The 21,997-nt window shown below is 41.0% G+C and overlaps 1 protein-coding gene across 2 annotated transcripts in view; it reads left to right on the forward strand.

Moving 5' to 3' along the window:
• The window catches only part of TARBP1 (TAR (HIV-1) RNA binding protein 1), an 88,502-nt gene that overhangs the window by 21,196 nt on the left and 45,309 nt on the right, over positions 1-21,997 (forward strand). For both annotated transcript variants that reach the window (XR_006299754.1, XM_043596284.1), the window contains exons 10-14: positions 2,652-2,793; positions 8,099-8,198; positions 9,170-9,342; positions 15,079-15,176; positions 19,094-19,255. Coding sequence is in view for 1 of the 2 variants with exons in the window: in XM_043596284.1 (XP_043452219.1) it covers positions 2,652-2,793; positions 8,099-8,198; positions 9,170-9,342; positions 15,079-15,176; positions 19,094-19,255 (675 nt within the window). In the remaining variant the exon portion in view is untranslated. The remainder of the gene's footprint in view (positions 1-2,651; positions 2,794-8,098; positions 8,199-9,169; positions 9,343-15,078; positions 15,177-19,093; positions 19,256-21,997) is intronic.

Below are 21,997 nucleotides of genomic sequence, written 5' to 3' on the forward strand. Positions count from 1 at the left end.
CATTACCCTATCACACCGATGAGTCTCACTGCCCTAAAAATCCCCTGTGCTCCACCTACTTGTCCCTTTCTTCTCTCCCCCCAGCCCCAAACCCTGGGCAACCACTGATACTTTCTCTGCATCCATCGTTCTGCCTTTTCCGGAGTGTCCTCTAACTGGAATCCTATGCTGTGAAGCCTTTTCCGATTAGCGTCTTTCACTAAGAAATAAGCATGTCTTTTCATGGCTTGATAGCTCACATCTTCCTATCACTGAATAACATTCCATTGTCTGATATACCACTGCTCATTCATTCATTCACCTCCCGAAAGACACCTCGGTTGTTTTTAAATTCTGGCAATTATGAATAAAGCTGCTCTAAACATTAACATACAGGTTTTTACATGGACATAACGTTTTAACTCACTTGAGTGCATACCAAAAGGCACAGTTGCTGTGGATTATGTTAAGAGAATGTTCAGTTTTTTAAGGCGAGCCCAAATTGTCTTCCAAAGTGGCTGTACCATTTTGCATTCCCACGAGCGGCGAAGGAGACTTCTGTTGCCCCACATCCTTATCGGTGTTTGGTGTTGTCAGTGGTTTGAACGTTAGCCATTCTGTGAGGCGTGTGGTGGTATCTTGTTTTTTAATTTGCGGTTCTCTAATGATGTGATGCTGAACGTCTTTTCATGTGCTGTTTGCTCTTTGTGTATCTTCTTTGATGAGGCGTTTGTTCAGATCTCTGCCTATTTGTAAAAATCGGGTTATTTGTTTTCGTAACGGTAAGTTCTTTGTATATTTTGAATACCAATCCTTTACCAGAAATGTGTCTCTTGCAAATAGTTTCCTCCCAGTCTGTGGCATCTTCTCGTTTCCTTGACAGTATCCAAATCAACGTTTGAGACTTGTATTTTAATGGGAAATCAAGGGAACCTGTCTCCCAGAGACTGCTAGGTAGATGCCATTTTAAATCATAATTCTGACATGAAAACTCTTTGAAGAAGACAACATTCTGAGTCTTGTGACAGATTTGATGGAAGGAAGAAGCAGATATGAATTTGAGTTTACTTGTCTGTCGGTTATTTTGTCATAGTAGGATGCCGCTTGTGGGAAATGCAAGATTTGGAAAACCTCACACGTTTTACAGCAGTAATTAAGAAACGTAGCCTGACCAGTGTGAGAGGAATATAAAGAAAAAGTATATTCTGTTGAGAGATCAGTATCTTCGCTGGCCTCCCTGTGAGATTTTACAGTTCTCTGACTTGATAATAAAGACCTACACATTGGTGTTTCTGAACTGCTCATTCATTGGCACCTATGGGATGTTGGTTTTAGTCTTGACTGATTCATTCATTCATGAAGTTTGTCTTTGGTCAGGTGATGCATCACGGTCTCCTTGCATGTAATTTTGGATGACCTTAATACCGAGAAAATTCTTATTTTTTAGAAAGACTTATTTCATAATGATTGACGTCGTATTTAAATTCGTATGTTGTGGGGCACCTGGTTGGCTCAGTCGGTTAAGCGTCCGACTTCGGCTCAGGTCACCATCTCACGGTCCCTGAGTTTGAGTCCCGCATCGGGCTCTGTGCTGACAGCTCAGAGCCTGGAGCCCGTTTCAGATTCTGTGTCTCCCTCTCTCTCTGCCCCTCCCCTGTTCATGCTCTGTCTCTCTCTGTCTCAAAAATAAATAAACGTTAAAAAAAAAAATTAAAAAAAAATTCGTATGTTGAATGTGTACAGTAAGAGATGTGCTGTAAAAGGAAAACCTAGAACATAATTAGATTTCAAAACAGAATTCACAATTATGCGTGATCAAAGTTGAATTCTGTGACTTGTAGTTTTGTACATCTTCCAAAAGATGTAATGGGAAAGGACTAGTATTTCTCTTTTTAATTCATACATTTCAAAAGGTACGTATGATAGAAAGTAGCCTTGTCAGGAAGGTGGGAACTTTAATTACAACTTAATACATTCTGCATTCTCTCAAACATATCTTTATTTTTGTATGTGAAGTTGGAATGAATTTTAAGGTTGTAATTTGTTTTACGTAATGTGTCACTTTTCACAGAGATGTTCTTTAGAAGACCCTATCAAAATGTGTACTATATATTAGGTACTTAAAAAAATTTTTTTAAGTTTGTTTGTTTTGGGAGAGAGTGTGGGCGTGCCTGTTGGCCTGTGAGCGTGGGAGGGGCAGAGGGAGGGAGAGAGAGAGAGAGAGAGAGAGAGAGAGAGAAAATGAGAATGAATCCCAAGTAAGCTCCATGGTGTCAGTGTAGAGCCCTATGCGAGGCTCGATCTTACAAGCCGTGAGATCATGACCCGAGCCAAGATCAAGAGTTGCACGCTTAATGCACCGAGCCACCCAGGTGCCGCCGTTCTTTAAAAATTCTTGCCTGTTAATGAAGTTTACGCACTCTCTGAGGGAGGTTGAAACACCCACATGTGTATATACACAGATACCTACATATATATACATATACACATTTTTTTTCTATCTGCACTATTATCTGTAGAACTCCATCATGACTAAATATTTTATTACTTTGTTGTGTTCAGTTATTTAAATTCAGTTTATTGTGGAAGAAAGAAAATTGGCTTAGGGCAATTAGAAACCCTTTGTTCAGGTAGGTTTTTAAAATAAAATAATAACTATTTCTTCTTCCTAGCTCTGTGATTGGTTGCGTGTTAATGAAAACTGTTTTAGGAGAGCCTCAGATTGTAGTTGCGTTGGACTTCCTGAGCCGTCCTCTCTAAATGCTTACGTGAAGAACCTAGTTCAAGAGTATATGAAGTCACCTGCTTTGGAAAGTAAGTCTGAAATCATTTATATGGATTGGTATCACCAAATTGTCTTCAAAGGACTTTTAACTAGTTTTTCAGATCAAGATACACGCTTAACAAAGAAATGCGTGATTTACTGGTATCTAACTCCTATTTTCAGCCAGATGTGAATAATGGAATGTAAAAATACGTTTCCTATTTTATCTGTTCTAGGACTTGAGGTTTTCAAACTATTTTTGTATATTTTAAGAAACTAGTAGGTTGCCAAAGTAGGAATTGGGCACAAGTTCATTCTATAATTACTGAATCTTCACAGGCTCCATACCGCCTATGTGTTTTTAGAGCCTCTGTAAGTGGAAATATTTGTAGATAAATATGGGTAGCTTTTATGTGTTTGTTTTCAAAACATCACATGTAATATGAACTGATTCTGAAAAGTAGTTTTAGAGAAAAGTTATGTTTGAAAGGGTGGTTTTGTTAGTTTTTTTCTTTTTACCAGATACTTAGCCGATATCAATTTTCCAACTTCTTTGGGGAAATGTGTAAGACTACATAAGGGAAGAACTATTAGCAGATTCATTAATTAGGATTCTTCTTACATTTCTAATGCTTCTTCATTAAAGTCGTTAGGGATAATTTGGGTAAATTACATCTTTGAATTTAACGTGTCTTAAATTTCCTAGCGTTGTCTCAGACTAAGTTGTGTTCATGTACTGATTTCTCTGATCATGGAATAGGTTTTAAACGATCAGATAATTATCCTTCCAAAATATGTGAGTTCATCTCTTCTTCCTTCATAGAATATTTCCCTTTTGTATTTTATTCTATGTCTAATAATTCTGTGCTGTTACTTGGAGGATTCTTTTGTTAGGCCTACAAAAGTAAATAAATTTTAGTTCCTACTAGAGTAAACACACGTTAAGCTCCCTGAAATATCTATAGAACTTGTTTTATAATTTAGAGTATATAACAGTGTCAGATCTGATTAGATACTCAAAATCGGATGAAACGATATTTTTAGAATTTCTTTAATATTTCTAGAACTTAAAATATACTATTTAATATATAACATGCTATTTTAAGTTTTTAAAAAAATTAAAACTTGATTTCAAGTACAAAGGAAGCATTTGTGTTTGTTTTAATATTTTTGTTTGCTTGATTTTTAATGCCCTTGGCTAAGTGCCTTTATGAAGTTTAATTGACAGCTACTGGGCAATTCTGAGACCAAATGAATAAATTCCAAAGCAAACGATATTTATCTTGAGTTTCTGAACGTAAGATACATATAATATTCACATTCATTTTTATATAAAAACTCATTGGCCAAAACACTATTTTCAGTCAGGTTCTACATCTAAAGTAGCTTTTTCTTTGGCTTTTGGTATACAGTTAGTACAGGTAGCTTTCATACTATTGATTCAGCAAGCACATATCACGTGTTTTCTAAGTGCCAGGCATCGGAATTACAGAGACAAAAGCTGTATCCCTTGCCTTCAGAAGGAGCATCATCTAGCAAGGAAGTTGATAAGTAGGCAGATAATCCTAGCACAGTGCCTTGAAAGCCATAAGCACTGGGATGGGGAGCCTGTACGAACAGTTGTCTGTTTAGAGGTAGCGGGATGTCACCAGGTGGGTGACGTCTGACGTGTGAATAGAAATTAAGGTGAAAAGAGGGAAGGAGCATCCCACAAGGCTTGGATGAACTTGCGTCCGGGGAGCAGAAAGTAGGCAGGCAGCTATCCATCTGTGTATTTGTATATCTGTGTATCTTTCATCAGTGTATTTATGACACGGAGCTCAAGAAAGAATGGTAAGAGGTAAGGATGGATATGGGGTACACACACACACACACACACACACACACACGCTGTGTTGTTCACACGATACCTAAGACAATAGGACAGAGCAACAACAAAAACCACACAGAACCAGCATCACCTACAAACAAACAAAAATGTTAAAGATCAGAAATTACAGAAAGTGCAACAGTTTGGAAATAGCACCAAAGGCTTGTCAGAACTTGGATGTGCTAAGATTAACCAGAATGTGAAATACATTTGAAGAAATTTATACTGAAATCAAGCGGTCCTCAGAAAGGATATTTGATAGGTGAAGATTTTGAGGTTAATGTGCCTACTTGAAATGTAACTAAGAAATATAGGGCTATGGAATAACCCCAAAGTAGTATATTGCAGTTGTACAACAAATGATAAAAACAGCTTTGAGGTATAGTTGATGTATGTTAAACTGCTCATACGTAAGCTGTACGGTGTGATGGGTTTTGACCTATGTATATATGAAACCACGAGCATAGCAAGGTGTGACGAACATAACTGTCAGGCTCAAAAGTGTTTTCGCACCCCTTTATAATTCTTACCTCCTGCTTCTACCTCTTTCTCCTCCAAGCACAGACGAGCCCTGATGTGCTCTCAGGACATTGGATTAGTTTGCATTTTCTAGAATTGCACTCCGTTTTTAAAATTCACGGTGGCAAGGTTTGACCGGCGATTCAGGGCTAAGTTGCATTAAGGTGATTAATAATAGCCAGCGATTCTTTTGTTTCCTTAAAACCACTGTTGCCTCCACTTTTCTACCTCCAGGGAGAGAAAACGGAGCATAAATAGGAATTCTCTGCTAGTTGTTTGCAGAGTACGGTTTCCAGATCAGCCATGCCAACATCACCTGGAAACTGTTTCGAAATACAAATTCTCCAGCTCTATCCCAAACCTGTTGAATCAACCTCTGGGTAGGAGCTCACCCTCTGTATTAATAAAGTCTCCAGTTATTTTGAAGTTTGAGACCCACTGCACTGAAGCATGGATTTGCTTAGTATGGTGACAAAGTACTCAGGAAGCAACCTGCCGCAAAATTCCCTGCAAAGGTGTGCCTTCCTCTGGAGGAGTAAGGCGCCCAATTATTACTGGCCTCGTACTGTGGCGTTCCTTGACAGCAGAAGGCATTAAATATCCACTAAACTTCTCATTTACAACCTTCCCTTTCGGTATCCAAGGTGAAAAATTGCTCAAGATTTCAGACAGGATCTGTGCTTCTAGAACTGTGCTCTTGGTATTTTGCCGGAGGAAGTGAGAACTGTCAGGGTAGCCACTTTGAGGACCCAGCATGTGCTGTTCATACCAAAACGTGTAGTATTTGCATCCAAAGGCTTCCTGCTCACATGCTATGTAAGTGGAGAAGATGCTTAAGGGCCACTGCGATTTGGAAAGGTTTCCTTCTTAAATAGCACCCCCACCCCTTCCACCTCCTGTGAGGTCAAGGGTATCTGATTATATAAATGCTCTTCAAAATAGAGGGAACTAAAAAAAAAAAAAAAAGCATAGAAGGAACTGAAGAGCATATTGGCATTTGATTTCATTTTAGTCTGTGTTTATAAATGAATTTTCAGTGTAAATGTGGGATGTAAAGCATTAATGAGAAAAAATGTTGCAGAGAATAAGTTTGAATAACTCATCTTTACACTGATAAATATGGCTTACTTAATTTTTCTAGATAGCACCAACATTGGGATTTTTTTTAATAAAAATGACCAGATTTTTTATTGACGGCAACTAAGTGCCATTTATAAGATTTTTTAAAATGTCTAACAAAGTTTTTCCTTTTGTTGTGTTTTTTAACTGAGTTCTCCTACATGCAAGCATGTTTTTACCGTTGTCCATCTTCTGTACCATTCCAATAAATTTGTATCAAAATAAATTATCCCCAAAATATATTAGAGTGTTTAAGAAAATGGTTTAAGTATTTAAACTCCTGGGCTGGAAAACTAGACCTCTTGCTGAAAATTTTCTTGGGAATTGAGGTGAAAAGTGTGACCTCACTATAGTAATACACCACGAATAAAGAAGAAATCTTCTCTTCATGCCTTATTTTAATTTAACTGGCTTTCAGAGATGGGAAATACTCATTTTATCTGTTAACCATGTTCTCTCTTCCAAAACTTATTCTAGAAACTTTGCATGTATTTTTATAATAAACCCAAGGAAAGTCTTATTTGTTAGCTTGATTTCATAGAAAGTGATCTAAACTTTTTTTTTTTTTAAGTGTAGTTGACACACAGTGTTAGGTTAGTTTCAGCATAGACCTAAGTTTTCTGAGAGGATAAGCAGTTAGTTATTCCAGGGTCCCACAGCTAACGAGCACAGGACTCGGGTTCAGACGCACGTCTGAAGCTCCAGAACTTTTGTGTCCATACCTATTCCATCCTCCTCCTGGTTGTATTTTAGGGAATTTTCTTCTCTCAACTGAAATACTAGAATTGTCTCTTAACCCATCCGCTTGAATCTCCTCTTGCTTCCCCTACAGTCTGTCTCCCACACTGTGCCTGGAGAAATCTGTTCAAACTACTAATTTGGCTCTACAGATGTTTCCTCCCTTTGTTTTATATGCCTTCACTTTAACCTCCAGTGGCTTCCCTTGCCTTTAGGGTCAAGACAGGAATTCTTTGCATGGCCTGCTCAGTCTTCTGGTCTCTTCCCTGGCTGTTTCTGCAACCTCATCTTTGGCACTCCTCGCACTTGTGAGTCCCTGCTACATGGGCGCCCCTGTATCTCCTGGAGCACGGCTTGCTTCAGAGGACCCTTGATGTGCTCTTCCTAACTTGGGAAGGCCTTGCATCCCTTCAACTACTGTACTCTTTCCCAGCCTTTGTGCTCAGCCTACTCGTTCTTCGGGGCACTTTCTCTTTACTGCCCAGAAAGAGGAGAGCATAGCCTCCTAGTGTGCACTTCCCTCGTGACATTTTATACCAGTCACTACAGTTGTCATTTTACATTTCATTGTTCTTTGACGAATGTTTTTCTCCTCTACTGCAACGTAAATTCCGTTAGCACAGGAGCCATTGTGTCTTCAGCACCTAGGTCAGCTCCTTTATCTGTGTCCTGCAGAAGGCATTGGTTTTGTTTTATTTATTTTTTAATGTTTATTTTTGAGAGAGAGAGAGAGAGAGAGAGAGAGAGAGAGAGAGAGAGAGCATGAGCAGGAGAGGGGCAGAGAGAGAGGGAGACACAGAATCTGAAGCAGGCTCCAGGCTCTAAGCTGTCAGCACAGAGCCCGATGCAGGGCTCGAACACACGAACTGTGAGATCGTGACCTGAGCTGAAGTGGGATGCTTAGCTCACTGAGCCACTTAGGTGCCCCTGTTTGTTTGTATTTAAACACGTATAACGATGAGCTATACTGTAAGGTGTTGTCCTGCATTTCATCTCAGCTCTTATAATCTGATATTGATAAGACATAATCATTTGGCTGTTTTGTTTTGAAACCTCATCTTTGAAGGATTTTGTTAACACTTTGCAAACCTTGACTATTATTATTCAAGCAGGAGAAAACTGCTTTATGCCTGACTGGTTTGAAGCCAAGCTTGTTGCAATGATGGTCTTGTTGGCTGTAGATGTGGAAGGGATGAAGTCTCAATACAGGTAAGTGTTTCCAAGCTAAAAAAAAAAAAAAAAGGCTAATCAAATTTATGGTACTTGTTCTGACTTTTCCATGATTATTTGTATGGAGTTGATCACAGGGTATTAAAAGAAGAAACTAGAGCATTGTCAATACACTAAAGAAATGCCTAAAATTAACAATAAATTAATATGAATAGGGCCTTACTAGCTTTTAGGTTAGTAAGTTCAGCTGTTCGAGAAGGTCAGAAACACTATATACAGTAATCACTGGTTTTATATAAGAATATTAGAACAGATTTTAAGATTCTCGCATATGATTGGGTAAAGAAATTTACTGGGTTGGTCAAACCCAACACATTTGTAAAATGTGTACTTTTTAGTAACGTAATAAAGATAAAGCGATCTCATTTATATTTTGAAAATGTGCGCAGATCAGTTCTCACCAGATTATGATTGTTGCAGAAAGCAACTTCCACTTGCTAGTGTATTTGCATGATATGCAGTTAATTCGATTAACATCAAATCTCTTTTCTAGACAAAGCTTTAGTACTAAAGTTGGTTATGATTTTTTTTTTATAAATCCTTAATTCTTTGTATTTTTTGTTAACATCTCATTTCCTTGGCTAGCATATGTTTGTTTTGTTTTGTTTTTAAATTATTGTAGCAGGGTCTCAGCGTGTTAATTTCCGAATGAATTGGGTATAGGATTCCCTTTATACTTGTGCTTAACGTTGAGTGTGGAACGTTCTTCCCTGTGCTTTCTTTGTGAGTGCAATGCTGTACTCCCTGAGAAAGCACAGACTGGAGAGGTCAGCGAAGAGGCCGGAGGGAGAGATCAGTCCTAACAGGTGCTACGTGTCTGCATCATCTAGAAGACTAATTCTGTCTAACTGAATCCATTAGTTATGTAACCAGTTCCGCAAGTTATAGATGGAAACGAATTTCTTCATGGTTTTGAAATGCTTGATTTGGGCATGTCTTTTAATATCTAGTGAAAAGCGGAGAACACAGAATGTATTAAGGATATTCTTAGATCCTCTTCTGGAATCCCTTATGAAGTTGGGCACAAATGCCTACATGCCCTTGCTGAAAACTGACAGATGCCTGCAGTTGCTGGTGAAGTTATTGCACACTTGCATGTTGAAAGGTTCCAGTACCCAAGATGGTGAGGACAAATGGTTTCTGTTGGTGTCTTGCTTGGTATATTGTTGGTGTTTGGAATGAGAGGACATTCCTGACTCTTTGAAATAAGAGGATTACTTTATGCATTCAGCAGATATCGACTATTTCCCGGTGGTACTGGGGATCCAGCAGTGAAGGTACAAGCCCCCTGCCCTCATGGAGCTGACAACAAAGCCTTTACAGATGTGCCAGTTACTGTTGGTTTTACAACTTGATATTCTTTGCTTGTCTTTTTTTTTTTCCATTTATGCTCAGTCATTGATTTCCAGACCATGAAAATGATCCCTATTTCATATATGTTACAGCAAAATCCCTTTCTCATGGCCACTATGATAGATGTTGCAGAAATTAAGCTAAAGCGTGAGAATGGTAGTCATTTTATAAAGAGTTGTTTGCAAATACATTGGTCTCTAAGTACCTTTTTTTTTTTTTAATCTTTATTTTTCAGAGAGAGAGAGAGAGAGAGAGCACGAGCAGGGACAGGGGGCAGAGAGAGAGGGAGACACAGAATCTGAAGCAGGCTCCAGGCTCTGAGCTGTCAGCACAGAGCCAAATGCAGGGCTTGAACCCATGAACCATGAAATCATGACCTGAGCCGAAGTCAGATGCTGAACTGACTGAGCCACCCAGGTGCCCCTCTAAGTACCTTTTTTTTTTTTTTTTTTTTTTAACATTTATTTTTGAGACAGAGAGAGACAGAGCATGAATGGGGGAGGGTCAGAGAGAGGGAGACACAGAATCCGAAGAGGCTCCAGGCTCTGAGCTGTCAGCACAGAGCCCGATGCGGGGCTCGAACTCACGGATGGCGAGATCATGACCTGAGCTGAAGTTGGCCGCTTAACCGACTGAGCCACCCAGGCGCCCCTCTAAGTACCTTTTAAGTAGAAAATAATTCATACAGAAAGTGTAGTGGTAATGGAAACGTTGAGTTCGTCTCTCCTTAAACAAAGATACATGCAGAACAGTAGCTGGAAACCACAGACACTGGAGACAAGAATATTCATGGATTAGCCTTGATTCCCAATCCGTTCTCACCAGTTTCACTTGGCATTTTAGAAATTTGCTGTGTGAAAATCCTAGAGAAGCGCTGCTGTGAGGCTAAGCCTGAGGAAAACACTGATGGGATTATATTTTAGCGTGTGGCCTGTGAACTTTTAAAGCCAGTTTCCAAATTCTGATATTTTTGATACTGGCAGCAGAATCAGGTGCTGGACGCATGTAATGGTAACTTTTTATAAGCTTTTCAACTCGCTAAGGCCGTAAATTTGGGTTCCTTGGACATGTGTTGACTGTACTAAGCTCAGTGCTTTCAAGTGCAGGACTGGGTCATAGGCACCATTTGGAAAACTGTGGTATTTGACACACACACGAGTGTGTGATGTTATATGTAAGTTACGATGCCCGATAATCAAACACCTGTGAACTTACTACCCAAGCTAAGAACGATGTTACCTGTTACCCCCCAGTCCCCTCTATTTGCCTCCTAATTTTGACTTTTGTCTTTATCACTTCCGTGCACTTTAAAAAATGGGTTTATTTCATCTGTAGGTATTCTTCAACAACGTACTGTCCAGTTTTCCTGCTTTTGAGCTTTACAGAAATGTCGCTTCACCGTAGGAAGTCTTCTGTAACTTCTCCCACTTCACGTGTTTCTAAGCTTCCTCCACATGCTTTGTTAGACTTTGTTACTTTCCCCGTTGTGTAATCTTTCGTATGATGGCACCGCTATTTATGCGCTTTCCTAGTGCTGGACGTTGGAGTGTGGCTATGACTGTCACATGTGTGCTGCCACCAACACGTGTCTCCATGTCTTGTGGGCCTGTGTGTGTCTCTCTCCAGCGTTGTGTACTGGTTCCTAGGGTATGTGCACATTCAGCTTTATAAGGTCGTGAAAAGTGTCTTTCTTTCCAGCTTCGCGTCCCTAAATGTGTACACGCTTTATATTCTTTCCCGCAGAATGTCAGTGTTCCTGTTGTACCTCAGGCCTATCTCTCTTTACGTCACCAAGGAAGAGCCAGGGAAATACTGTCTGATTTTGATAGCCGTTGGCTTCCATTTGACTGGTAAACCATATCAAGCTTCGCTAACTGTAACTAGACCTTAATCCTGAAAGATTTCTTTTATGAAGGAAGAGGAAAATAGAAAAGAGCTATTTCCATTTTATAAATGAGGAAACAGTCTTGGAATTAATTACCAGTACCAGGGGCAGTGAAGAAATAAGGGTAAAGTCAGAAATACCCAGGTAGACTTACTGTGAGCTGCTGGGATTGAGGCTTGGCAGTATGCTCTTTGGGGCAACTTTGACTGAATTGTGTTTTAAATCATTTATTTAAAGTTTGTTTATTTGTTTTGGAGAGAGAGAGCGAGCGCAAGTGGGGGAAGGGCAGAGAGAGAGGGAGAGAGAATCCCAAGCAGGCTCCTCAATGTCAGTGTAGAGCCCAATGCGGGGCTCAATCTCATGACCCTGGGATCATGACCTGAGCTGAAATCAAGAATTGGATACTCAACTGACTGAGCACTGAGGTGCCCTGTGTTTAAAATTTTTTAAATTTGGGGCCCATGGGTGGCTCAGTCAGTTAAGCATCAAGTGGAAGCAAGTGGGAGAGGGGCAGAGAGAGAAGGAGACAGAATCCCACGCAGGCTCCACGCTATCAGCACAGAGCCCGACGTGGGGCTCCAACTCAAAAACTGTGAGATCATGACCTGAGCCAAAATCCAAGAGTTGGACGCTTAACTAGCTGAGCCACCCAGGCGCCCCTGTTGATTTTTTTTTTCCAATTTCCTTCCTGTTTTTTGTTTGCTTCTGTCTGCTTGCTTTTAGTTTATTTTGCCTATTTAAAAAAAAATTAAGGTGGAAGTTTAGGTTGTAGATTTTAGATCTTTTTGAAAATGACCTCTCATGCTATAATTTTTTTTTTAAGTTTTGCTTTAACTGCATCCCAAAACTTTTGGTGTGTTGTATTTCAGTGCAAAGTATTTTCTAACTTTTCTTGAGAATCTCTCTTTTACTCGTGAATCACTTAGAAATGTGTTTGGAGATTTTCTTATTATCTTTCTGTTATTTTTACTCTATTCTAGGCAGAGAGCATACTTTGTACACTTTTCAGTTTTTACAACTTCATTAAGGTTTGTTTTATGATCTAGGGTATGGTCTGTCTTAGCTACTGTTCCATGCGCACCTGGAAAAAATGTGTATTCTGCCGTTGGTGGGTGGAGTGTCCTATAAATGTCAGATCCAAGACTTACGTGGTGCATCTCAATTTTATATACTTGATGTGTCTGTTTCCTCTGTTACTGAGAGGGGAGTGCTGGAGTCCCCAGGTCTGAGTTTGAGTTTGCCTCTTTTCCTTTCTAGTTCTGTGGGTTTGGCGTCCTGTATTTTGCACTTCTGTTGTTAGATGCTATGTGTTCATGTTTAGAAGAGTGTGTTTTCTTGGTGAGTTGACTCTTTCCTCAATATGTAATATCCCTTTTTATCCCTGGTTATTTCCTCTACTCTGAAGTCTAGTTTGCCTGGTAGTGATATAACCACTCCTACTTCCTTCGGATTAGAATTTGCATTGTATTATTCCCTGGCTTTTTAACTTTTATTCTATTCACATCCTTAGATTTGAAGTGAATTTCTTACAGACAGCATATGTCATGATTTTTTGGCCATTCTGACACTGTCTTTTAGTTGGTGTAGACTATTCGCATTTAATGTAATTACATATATGTTTGGGGTTAGGTCTGTCATTTTATTTTTTGTGTTCTGTTTATTCCCATTTTTCATTTCCGTCTTTCCCTCTTTTGGCTTGTTTTGGGCAGTTTGAACATTACTTCATATTCCATTTTAATTTACCCATTGTGTTTTTTACTAAACATCTAAAGTTTTGTGTGTGTGTTTGTGTGTGATTGCTGTAGGGATTACAGTGTGCATACCTAACAGTCTGTTTAGAATTAATGTTTTAGTGCTTGAAATGAATGTAGAAACTTGACCACCTTCTGGACTCCCTTTGCCCCTTTCTCCCCCACGTATTATAGTTGTCTTCTATCTGCATTTACTGAAAACTACCAGACAATGTTAGAATTTTTGCTTTTAACCATCAAAGAGATTTTAAAGATTTCAAGAGAGTAGCCTATTGTATTTACCTAGATGTTTGTGGTTTCTTTTGCTTTTCTTTCATCCCTGATGCCCCGTGTTTTCCTGGGGCATCATATACTTTGTGTTTGAAAAACAGCTTTTAGCATTTCTTTTGGAACAGGTTTGCTGCCAGTGAATTCTTAGTTTTTTTTCATCTGAGAGTGTCTTTATTTCACCTTTTGAGGAATATTTTGCTGGATATAAAATTCTGGTTTGATGGGTCTTTTCTTTCAGCAATTTAAAAATACTGCATTTGCTTCTGGATGCCATTAGAATTCTCTGGTAATTCCAAGTGTTCTTTGTGTAGGTAATAACACTGTTTTTCTCTGCTTTCAAGGTTGTTTCTTTGTCTTTAGTTTTCAGCAGTTTGGTTATACTCTATCATATTGCATATGATTTATTTTGTTTTGTTGGTCTGTTTTCAAGTTCACAAACTCTTTTTTCTTGCATCTCCTTTCTGTTATTGTTCCCATCCAGTGAGTTTTTAAAATTACAGTAATTGTACTTTTCAACTACAAAATTCCTATTTGGTTTTTGTGTATATCTTATATTTCTTTGCTGAGACTTTCTATTTTCCCATGTTTCCAGAGGGTGTATTGATTGATTGTTGAAGCATTTTATCATTAGCTGCTTGGGAGTCTTTGTCAGATTATTCTAGAGTCTGCATCATCTTGTTGGCTTTTGTAGATTGTCTTTTCCCTCGTGGGGTAGGAACTTCCTGATGCTTCATGTGCCCTCTTGTTTTGGATCGTATCCTAGAGATTTTGAATATCGTGTTATGAGACTCTGGGTCTTGTTTACATCCTGTGGAGAACGTTGATATTCTTGTGTCAATGACAATCAGCTTCAGGTTCAGCCCCAATTCTGATGTCCCATCTTCTGTGCACGTTCGTTCTGCTGTCACTTTTGTTTTCCGATCCTTTGTGGTGTGGTCTTGACCTTGACATGTGATCCTCCCAGTGGCCAGTCTGGGACGTGGGCAGCTGTCTCTCTGTTAGTTGAGTTCCAAAAGTCTTTGGGATGCTGCTTAGTAGCCGGTCCATGCAGGGCAGCTCGGGGGGAGCCCAGCAGTTCACAGACCACTTTCTGGGGCCATTTTCCTGAGTACCTCTCTCTCAGGAATCTCCTAAGGACTCATTGTCTGCTCCTCTGGGGTTCCCCCCTTTTCATTCTCTGATGAGAAAGTTGGGGCCCATCAGGCTGCCTGCTTTCTTGACTGCTCCTGCACGTGGTTCCAGTCTGCAGGAAGACCAAGGTCACTGTGTTTGGTGTTACTGCTTTCTGAATCCTCCCACTACTTTTTACCTTGTAGAGTCTCCACATAGCTGCTCAGTTATTCGGTCTGGGTTTTATAGTGAGAGAGGCTGGTGTGTCCCTGTTCCATCTTATCCAGAACTAAAACTCCTAAATGAGTTTTAAGGTGAATTATAGATTTCCCCATAATACTAATGACTGTTGTTTTATTGGAATTCAGTTTTGGTTAGTGATTCACTCACGTGCTTAACATAGATGTACTTTTACTAGAAAATCTGGCATTTTTTTTGTACCGAGGAACTTACATCTGTCATTCAGTTGCACGCTTTTTTTCCTGTACAGATGAGGTGTTTACTCTTCTTCAGAACTTTGTCATGTCTACTGCAGAGAGCATTTCTGAATTTATTCTCCGACGGCTTACCATGAACGAACTGAGCAGTGTAAGTATTCCTAGGAGTCACTTTTCATTCTTTTCGTCAATATGTGAGTGATAGTTTCTGGAGAAGACACCTTAGGAAGCAGAAAAAAACACAAGCTTCGGAGTCTCCTCCTTACTTTCATTCCATCTGAGTCATAACCAAGTCCTTGGGAAAGTTATGTAGCTTTTCTGAGCCTTAGTTTCCTCATCTGCAAGATGGAGATAATACATCTACTTCCCAGGGGCTAGGGAGTTTTGCATGGTGTAATGTATCTGGAATATTTAGCATATTCGATGTGTATTTGGTCGTAGGATCCAGAGATTCTGATTTGGGATGTTTGGGGTGGGACCAGGTAATAGTACATGTATGTTTCCAAAGCTCTGCAAGTGATTCTGAAACACAGAGTAGAAAGCAGTCAGTTCTGAGGTAAGTGTCCTCCTTACCTGCTCTGTCTCTATTCTCCACAGACTGTTCCTTCTAGGACAGCTGAGAAAAATAACACCTGAAACTAATATAACACTGTATGTTAACTATGCTGGAATTTAAAAAAAAGAAAGTAATTTCCCTTTTTCTTCAAGAATATTTTGAAAATGCCAATTCATGTAGGAATGCTTATTCTTAATTTTTTTTTTTTTGGTTGAAATCTCTAGGGACAAATGTCAAAGGTTTAGAATCAATAGATTGTGAACAAAGTGTGAAAATATGCTTATTTCACTTTTTTTAGAACACTCACTTAAGTACATTTGAAAGCCTCATGAGCAAGTGTGAAAATACAAAAAAGGCAAGTTTTATGCTGCAAGACCTGAACTGTTACGACAGGAAGGCAAAGATATATGGAGAAAAAGCCCGTTGGAGTGGGGTGGGGGGGGGGGTGTTTAGCTTTCTTCTTATTAAGCAGTTGCTCATAGTGGCATTGCTACACATATGTTCCAAAGAAGGCGTTTCATAAAGAAGTAACTCTTTGGGTTTGTTTTGCGTCAATATCACTTTATTACCACCAGTATTACATTATCTTTCCATTAGGGAAATTTTCAGACATACAGAAAAGAAGTATAATGAGCCTCCATGTACCCGTTACAGAAGATAACTGTTTTGGTTTGTTTGGAATTTAAAGCTAAAAATAGCTTTAAAAGGGGAAGGACTAGGGGCGCCCGGGTGGCTCAGTTGGTTAAGCATCAGACTCTTGATTTCCACTCAGGTCATGATCTTGTGGTTTCATGAGTTCAAGCCCTAAGTTGGGCTCTGGGCTGTCAGCACAAAGCCCACTTGGGATTCTCTCTCTCTCTCTCTCTCTCTCTCTCTCTCTCTCTTGCTCTCGCGGTCTCTCTTGCTCTCTCTGCCCCTCCCCCACTTGCATTGTCTCTGTCTCTCAGAATAAACAAACTTTTTTTTTTTTTTCAACGTTTATTTATTTTTGGGACAGAGAGACAGAGCATGAACGGGGGAGGGGCAGAGAGAGAGGGAGACACAGAATCGGAAACAGGCTCCAGGCTCCGAGCCATCAGCCCAGAGCCCAACGCGGGGCTCCAACTCACGGACCACGAGATCGTGACCTGGCTGAAGTCGGACGCTTAACCAACTGCGCCACCCAGGCGCCCCAGAATAAACAAACTTTTAAAAGAAAAAGGGGGAAGGATTAATGTGATTTTATTTAACAACCAGCTTTCAGGGAAAAAAAAAGACAGGTTCGTAGTATCATATCAGTTTCCATGGCTGATTTCAAGTTGCCTACGTGAGGCTGTGGAATCAGAGCGAGGCTGCTCCGGCACACTGCCCCCCCCTTAGGCACACTGCACCCCCCCGGGGAACACTGCATCCCCCCAACATGGGACCAGCAGCTGCCACACCTGAACCCATCTCCCGCCTTCCCGGGTTCCTGTAGAGCACAGCAGTCTGCACCGTTCCATCCGTTCAAGAACCTTACGGTTGTCCATCCCCTCTCTCCCTCCCTCCCTCTCCCTCCCTCCCTCCCTCCCTCCCTCTCCCTCTCTCCCTCCCTCCCTCCCTCCCTCCCTCCCTCTCCCTCCCTCCCTCTCCCTCTCTCCCTCTCTCCCTCCCTCCCTCCCTCCTTCTCTCTCTCTCTCTCTCTCTCTCTCTCTCGTGTTTTCAGCCTCTCCTTGTCTCTTGGATTTTTTTTTTTTTCATGAGCATTGAAACAACTTAAGAGCCCCTCATCTTAAAGACCCTCTCAATTCCATGGTCCCTTCAGTTTTCCCCTCTTCGTCAGCTTGTTTATAAACACGCCCTGCCACTCCGTTCTCTGGTTTCTGCCTCTTCTGTCACGCGGAAACAGCTGTCTCTAAAGTTGTCATAAACCAAATGGGTGCTTTTCAAGTCCTAGTTTCCTTGACTCCTCAGCCCCGCTGGACACATCAACCACTCCCCCCCGGAAACACCAGTCGTCCTCAGCGTCTGTGACACCTTCCTGTCCTGGTTGTGGCCCCATTGCTCTGCCGTCACCCCCACTTCTGTTTGAACGTCCGTTCTCTGCTACATAGACTTGAATGTCAGCACTTTTAGTGTTTTTTGTTTTGTTCTGTTTTGTTTTGAGAGAGAGAGAGAGAGAGGGAGAGCACGAGTGGGGGAGGGGCAGAGAGAGAGACACACACACACACACACAGAATCCGAAGCAGGCTCCAGGCTCTGAGCTGTCAGCACAGAGCCCGACACAGGGCTCGAACCTGTGAACCATGAGATCATGACCTGAGCTGAAGTCGGACGCTCAACCCACTGAGCCACCCCGGGACCCCAAACGTCGGTGCTTTTGTAAGGGTGGCCCTGGCCCTTATTTCCTCACGCTCTTCTGTTGAGGGAGGCGCTCTAGGCTGCACCCCCAGCTTTGGTGGTGCCAGGGACCCTACCTCTCCGTCTTCACCGCCGGCTGCTTTCCCCAGCCTACCGCCCCGTCAGCCTAGCGCTCTTTGATGGCCCAGTTGCATCTGTCACACTTCAGCCATTCAGAACTGAAGCCCTCACCATTCCCTCCTCAGTGAATGTACCACCATCCGGCCAGTTTCTGTAGCCTCTCACTTAAGAATCCTCCCTGGCACTCTGTCCGTCAGTCTCACCCCAGTGTCCGGTCTCCACCAGCTCCTGCAGCTGCTCCTTCCTGTCTGCCCGGGGGCCCGGCCCTTGGAGTGCCTCACATGTGGTGGCTGCTCAGTAAAAACTGATTAAATGGATGAATTCTGTGCTTCCTGGTGTGGTGGAAGGCCTCTGAGGATATCATCCGTAATGAGCACGGTAGTAATCATCAGGGCCACCATTCGGGGCTCGTCCACTTAGCATACTTTCAGTTCTTTCAGAACCACTGTGACGGGTGGACGTTACCCTCCGCATTGTGTGGATGAGGGATCAGGCCTGTGGAGGTTAGGTCACGGGGCCGGTGGGTGGTAGAGCTGGACTGAAGCACGTGTCCACAAGTCTCAGATACAAGGCGTTCAGTTCCGCCTCTCCTGCACACCAGCCCTGAGATGCTGGGGGAGCCGTGTGTCCTCTCTGAAACTCAGTCATCGTCTTAGGGAGGTGGGACCGCAGCCTTCCTAGTAAGAACAGAGTGTCGCAATCTGCCTGAAACAAAGGCAGTTTCCTTGTTCTGATTGTTATTATTGATGACGTGTTGGCCCTGGGACGCAAGAGTTGGCAGGACATAGTCTCTGCCTTCCAGGGTCTCGTGATCAGAGCGCCAGCAAGAGGAGTAAATGGTGACGTGTGCTGCAGTTGCGTGAAGTGCGGTCGCTGTGTCAGCACAGGGAAGGAAGTCTTCAGCTCTGCACGGGGAGATTATGGAGGGCCTCTTGGAGGAGATGGCTTGTTTTCTCTTATTAGTATCTTGTTTTACTGCGTTTAAATAAGGTAATTTATTTTCTGTCTGAACTCTCACAGGTTGATGAAAACCACGAGCCCTGCGTGTTAACGTGTTTTGTTGTCTGTCTTAGGTTTCCGATCTGGATCGTTGCCATTTATACCTGATGGTATTAACTGAGCTTATAAATCTCCATTTGAAGGTTGGGTGGAAACGAGGCAACCCCATTTGGAGAGTTATTTCTCCTTTGAAAAATGCATCCATTCGGCATCTTCAAGAGATGGACCATGGACAGGTAATCCTTGATTCAGGGTGTATAGTTCGGTTGAACGAGGCGTACGTAGAATACATATTTGATTATCATGCAATATTCTGACATGAAAAGTGTCTGCTGAAATTTAACTTTAACATAGTATCCTTTGTTCATAATATTTGATGAAGACTGGGACTCCTATCCTAATATTAGGTATATAACAAAGGCGTGGTGACTTCAGTCTTAAGACCATTTAGATACAGATTGTGGATTTGCACTGAGTCTTTGCCTCCATACCAGCCAGTAAGGGACACGTTAATGTGTCTAAATGTATACAATAGATAGTATGTGACATATAACATACATAATATCTGATATATGACATATAACATGTACTAACACATCAGCATCCCCCATCCTTGCCTCTCGACCTCATTGTCTGCCCTGGACTTACACTGTTTCCCCTCTACTCCTCCCCCAACCAGTACCATTTTGCTGTAGTCACGCTAGGCCACCTCGTAGAGCTTCACGGACGACAAGCACATGCCACATCCTTCCCCATCTAGGCTTTCTGTCCGCTCCTTCCACTGACAATGCTTGTCAGTAATCTGCTCGGTCCTTACAGGGCCCAACTTGGGTCAGTGACTCATTTATTTACCTATTCTTTATGCCTCCATTGTAGTATTTGTCTTTCTTGTTTTGGGAATAACTTATGTGTATGTGTATTTTCCTCTAGATTTTAGTACCTATAAGCTTTTCTTAAACATGGCATAAAACTGATTCAATTTCTTCACTGGTTATGGGTCTGTTCAAGCTTTCTATTTCTTCCTGTTTGAGTTTTGGAAGTGTGTGGGTTTAGGAATTTGGCCATTTCTTCCAGGTTGTCCAGTTTGTTGGCATATAATTTTTCATAGTATCCCCTGATAATTGCTTGTGTTTCTGAGGGATTGGTTGTAATAATCCCATTTTCGTTCATGATTTTATCTATTTGGGTCATCTCCCTTTTTGAGAAGCCTGGCTAGAGGCTTATCAATTTTGTTTATTTTTTCAAAAAACCAACGCTTGGTTTCATTGATCTGCTGTACAGTTTTTTTAGATTCTATATTGTTTATTTCTGCTCTGATCTTTATTATTTCTCTTCTGCTGCTGGGTTTGGGGTGTCTTTGCTGTCCTGCTTCTGTTTCCTTTAGGTGTGCTGTTAGATTTTGTATTTGGGATTTTTCTTGTATCTTGAGATAAGCCTGGATTGCAATGTATTTTCCTCTCAGGACTGCCTTCACTGCATCCCAAAGCATTTGGATTGTTGTATTTTCATTTTCATTTGTTTCCATATATTTTTTAATTTCTTCTCTAATTGCCTGGTTGACCCATTCATTCTTCAGTAGGGTGTTCTTTAACCTCCATGCTTTTGGAGGTTTTCCAGACTTTTTCTTGTGGTTGATTTCAAGCTTCATCGCATTGTGGTCTGAAAGTATGCATGGTATGATCTCAATTCTTGTATACTTATGAAGGGCTGTTTTGTGACCCAGTATGTGATCTATCTTGGAGAAGGTTCCATGTGCACTCGAGAAGAAAGTATATTCTGTTGCTTTGGGATGCAGAGTTCTGAATATATCAAGTCCATCTGATCCAGTGTATCATTCAGGGCCCTTGTTTCTTTATTGATCCTGTGTCTAGATGATCTATCCAATGTTGTAAGTGGAGTATTAAAGTCCCCTGCAATTACCATATTCTTATCAGTCCAGGACCAGATGGCTTCCCAGGGGAATTCTACCAGACATTTAAAGCAGAGATAATACCTATCCTTCTCAAGCTATTCCAAAAAATAGAAAGGGAAGGAAAACTTCCAGACTTATTCTATGAAGCCAAAATTACTTTGATTCCTAAACCAGAGACCCATAAAAAAAAGAGAATATCCCTGGCCAATATCCCTGATGAATATGGATGCAAAAATTCTCAATAAGATACCAGCAAGTCGAATTCAAAAGCGTATAAAAAGAATCATTCACCATGATCAAGTGGGATTCATTCCTGGGCTGCAGGGCTGGTTCAACATTCGCAAATCAATCAATGTGATACATCACATTAATAAAAGAAAAGATAAGAACCATATGATCCTGTCAATCGATGCAGAAAAAGCATTTGACAAAATTCAGCATCCTTTCTTAATAAAAACCCTCGAGAAAGTCGGGATAGAAGGAACATACTTAAACATCATAAGTAGGCATTATGAAAAGCCCACAGCTAATATCATCCTCAACGGGGAAAAACTGAGAGCTTGCTCCCTGAGATCAGGAACACGACAGGGATGTCCACTCTCACCGCTGTTGTTTAACATAGTTTTGAAGGTTCTAGCATCAGCAGTCAGACAACAAAAGGAAATCAAAGGCATCAAAATTGGCCAAGATGAAGTTAAGCTTTCACTTTTTGCAGATGACATGATATTATACATGGAAAACCCGATAGACTCCACCAAAAGTCTGCTAGAACTGATAACACGAATTCAGCAAAGTCGCAGGATACAAAATCAATGTACAGAAATCAGTTGCATTCTTAAACACTAATAATGAAGCAATAGAAAGACAAAGAAACTGATCCCATTCACAATTGCACCAAGAATCATAAAATACGTAGGAATAAACCTGACCAAAGATGTAAAAGATCTGTATGCTGAAAACTATAGAAAGCTTATGAGGGAAATTGAAGAAGATATAAAGAAATGGAAAAACATTCCATGCTCATGGATTGGAAGAATAAATATTGTTAAAATGTCAATACTACCCA

The sequence above is a fragment of the Prionailurus bengalensis genome, chromosome D2 (genome assembly GCF_016509475.1).
Source record: "Prionailurus bengalensis isolate Pbe53 chromosome D2, Fcat_Pben_1.1_paternal_pri, whole genome shotgun sequence".
Taxonomy (NCBI): Eukaryota; Metazoa; Chordata; class Mammalia; order Carnivora; family Felidae; genus Prionailurus; species Prionailurus bengalensis.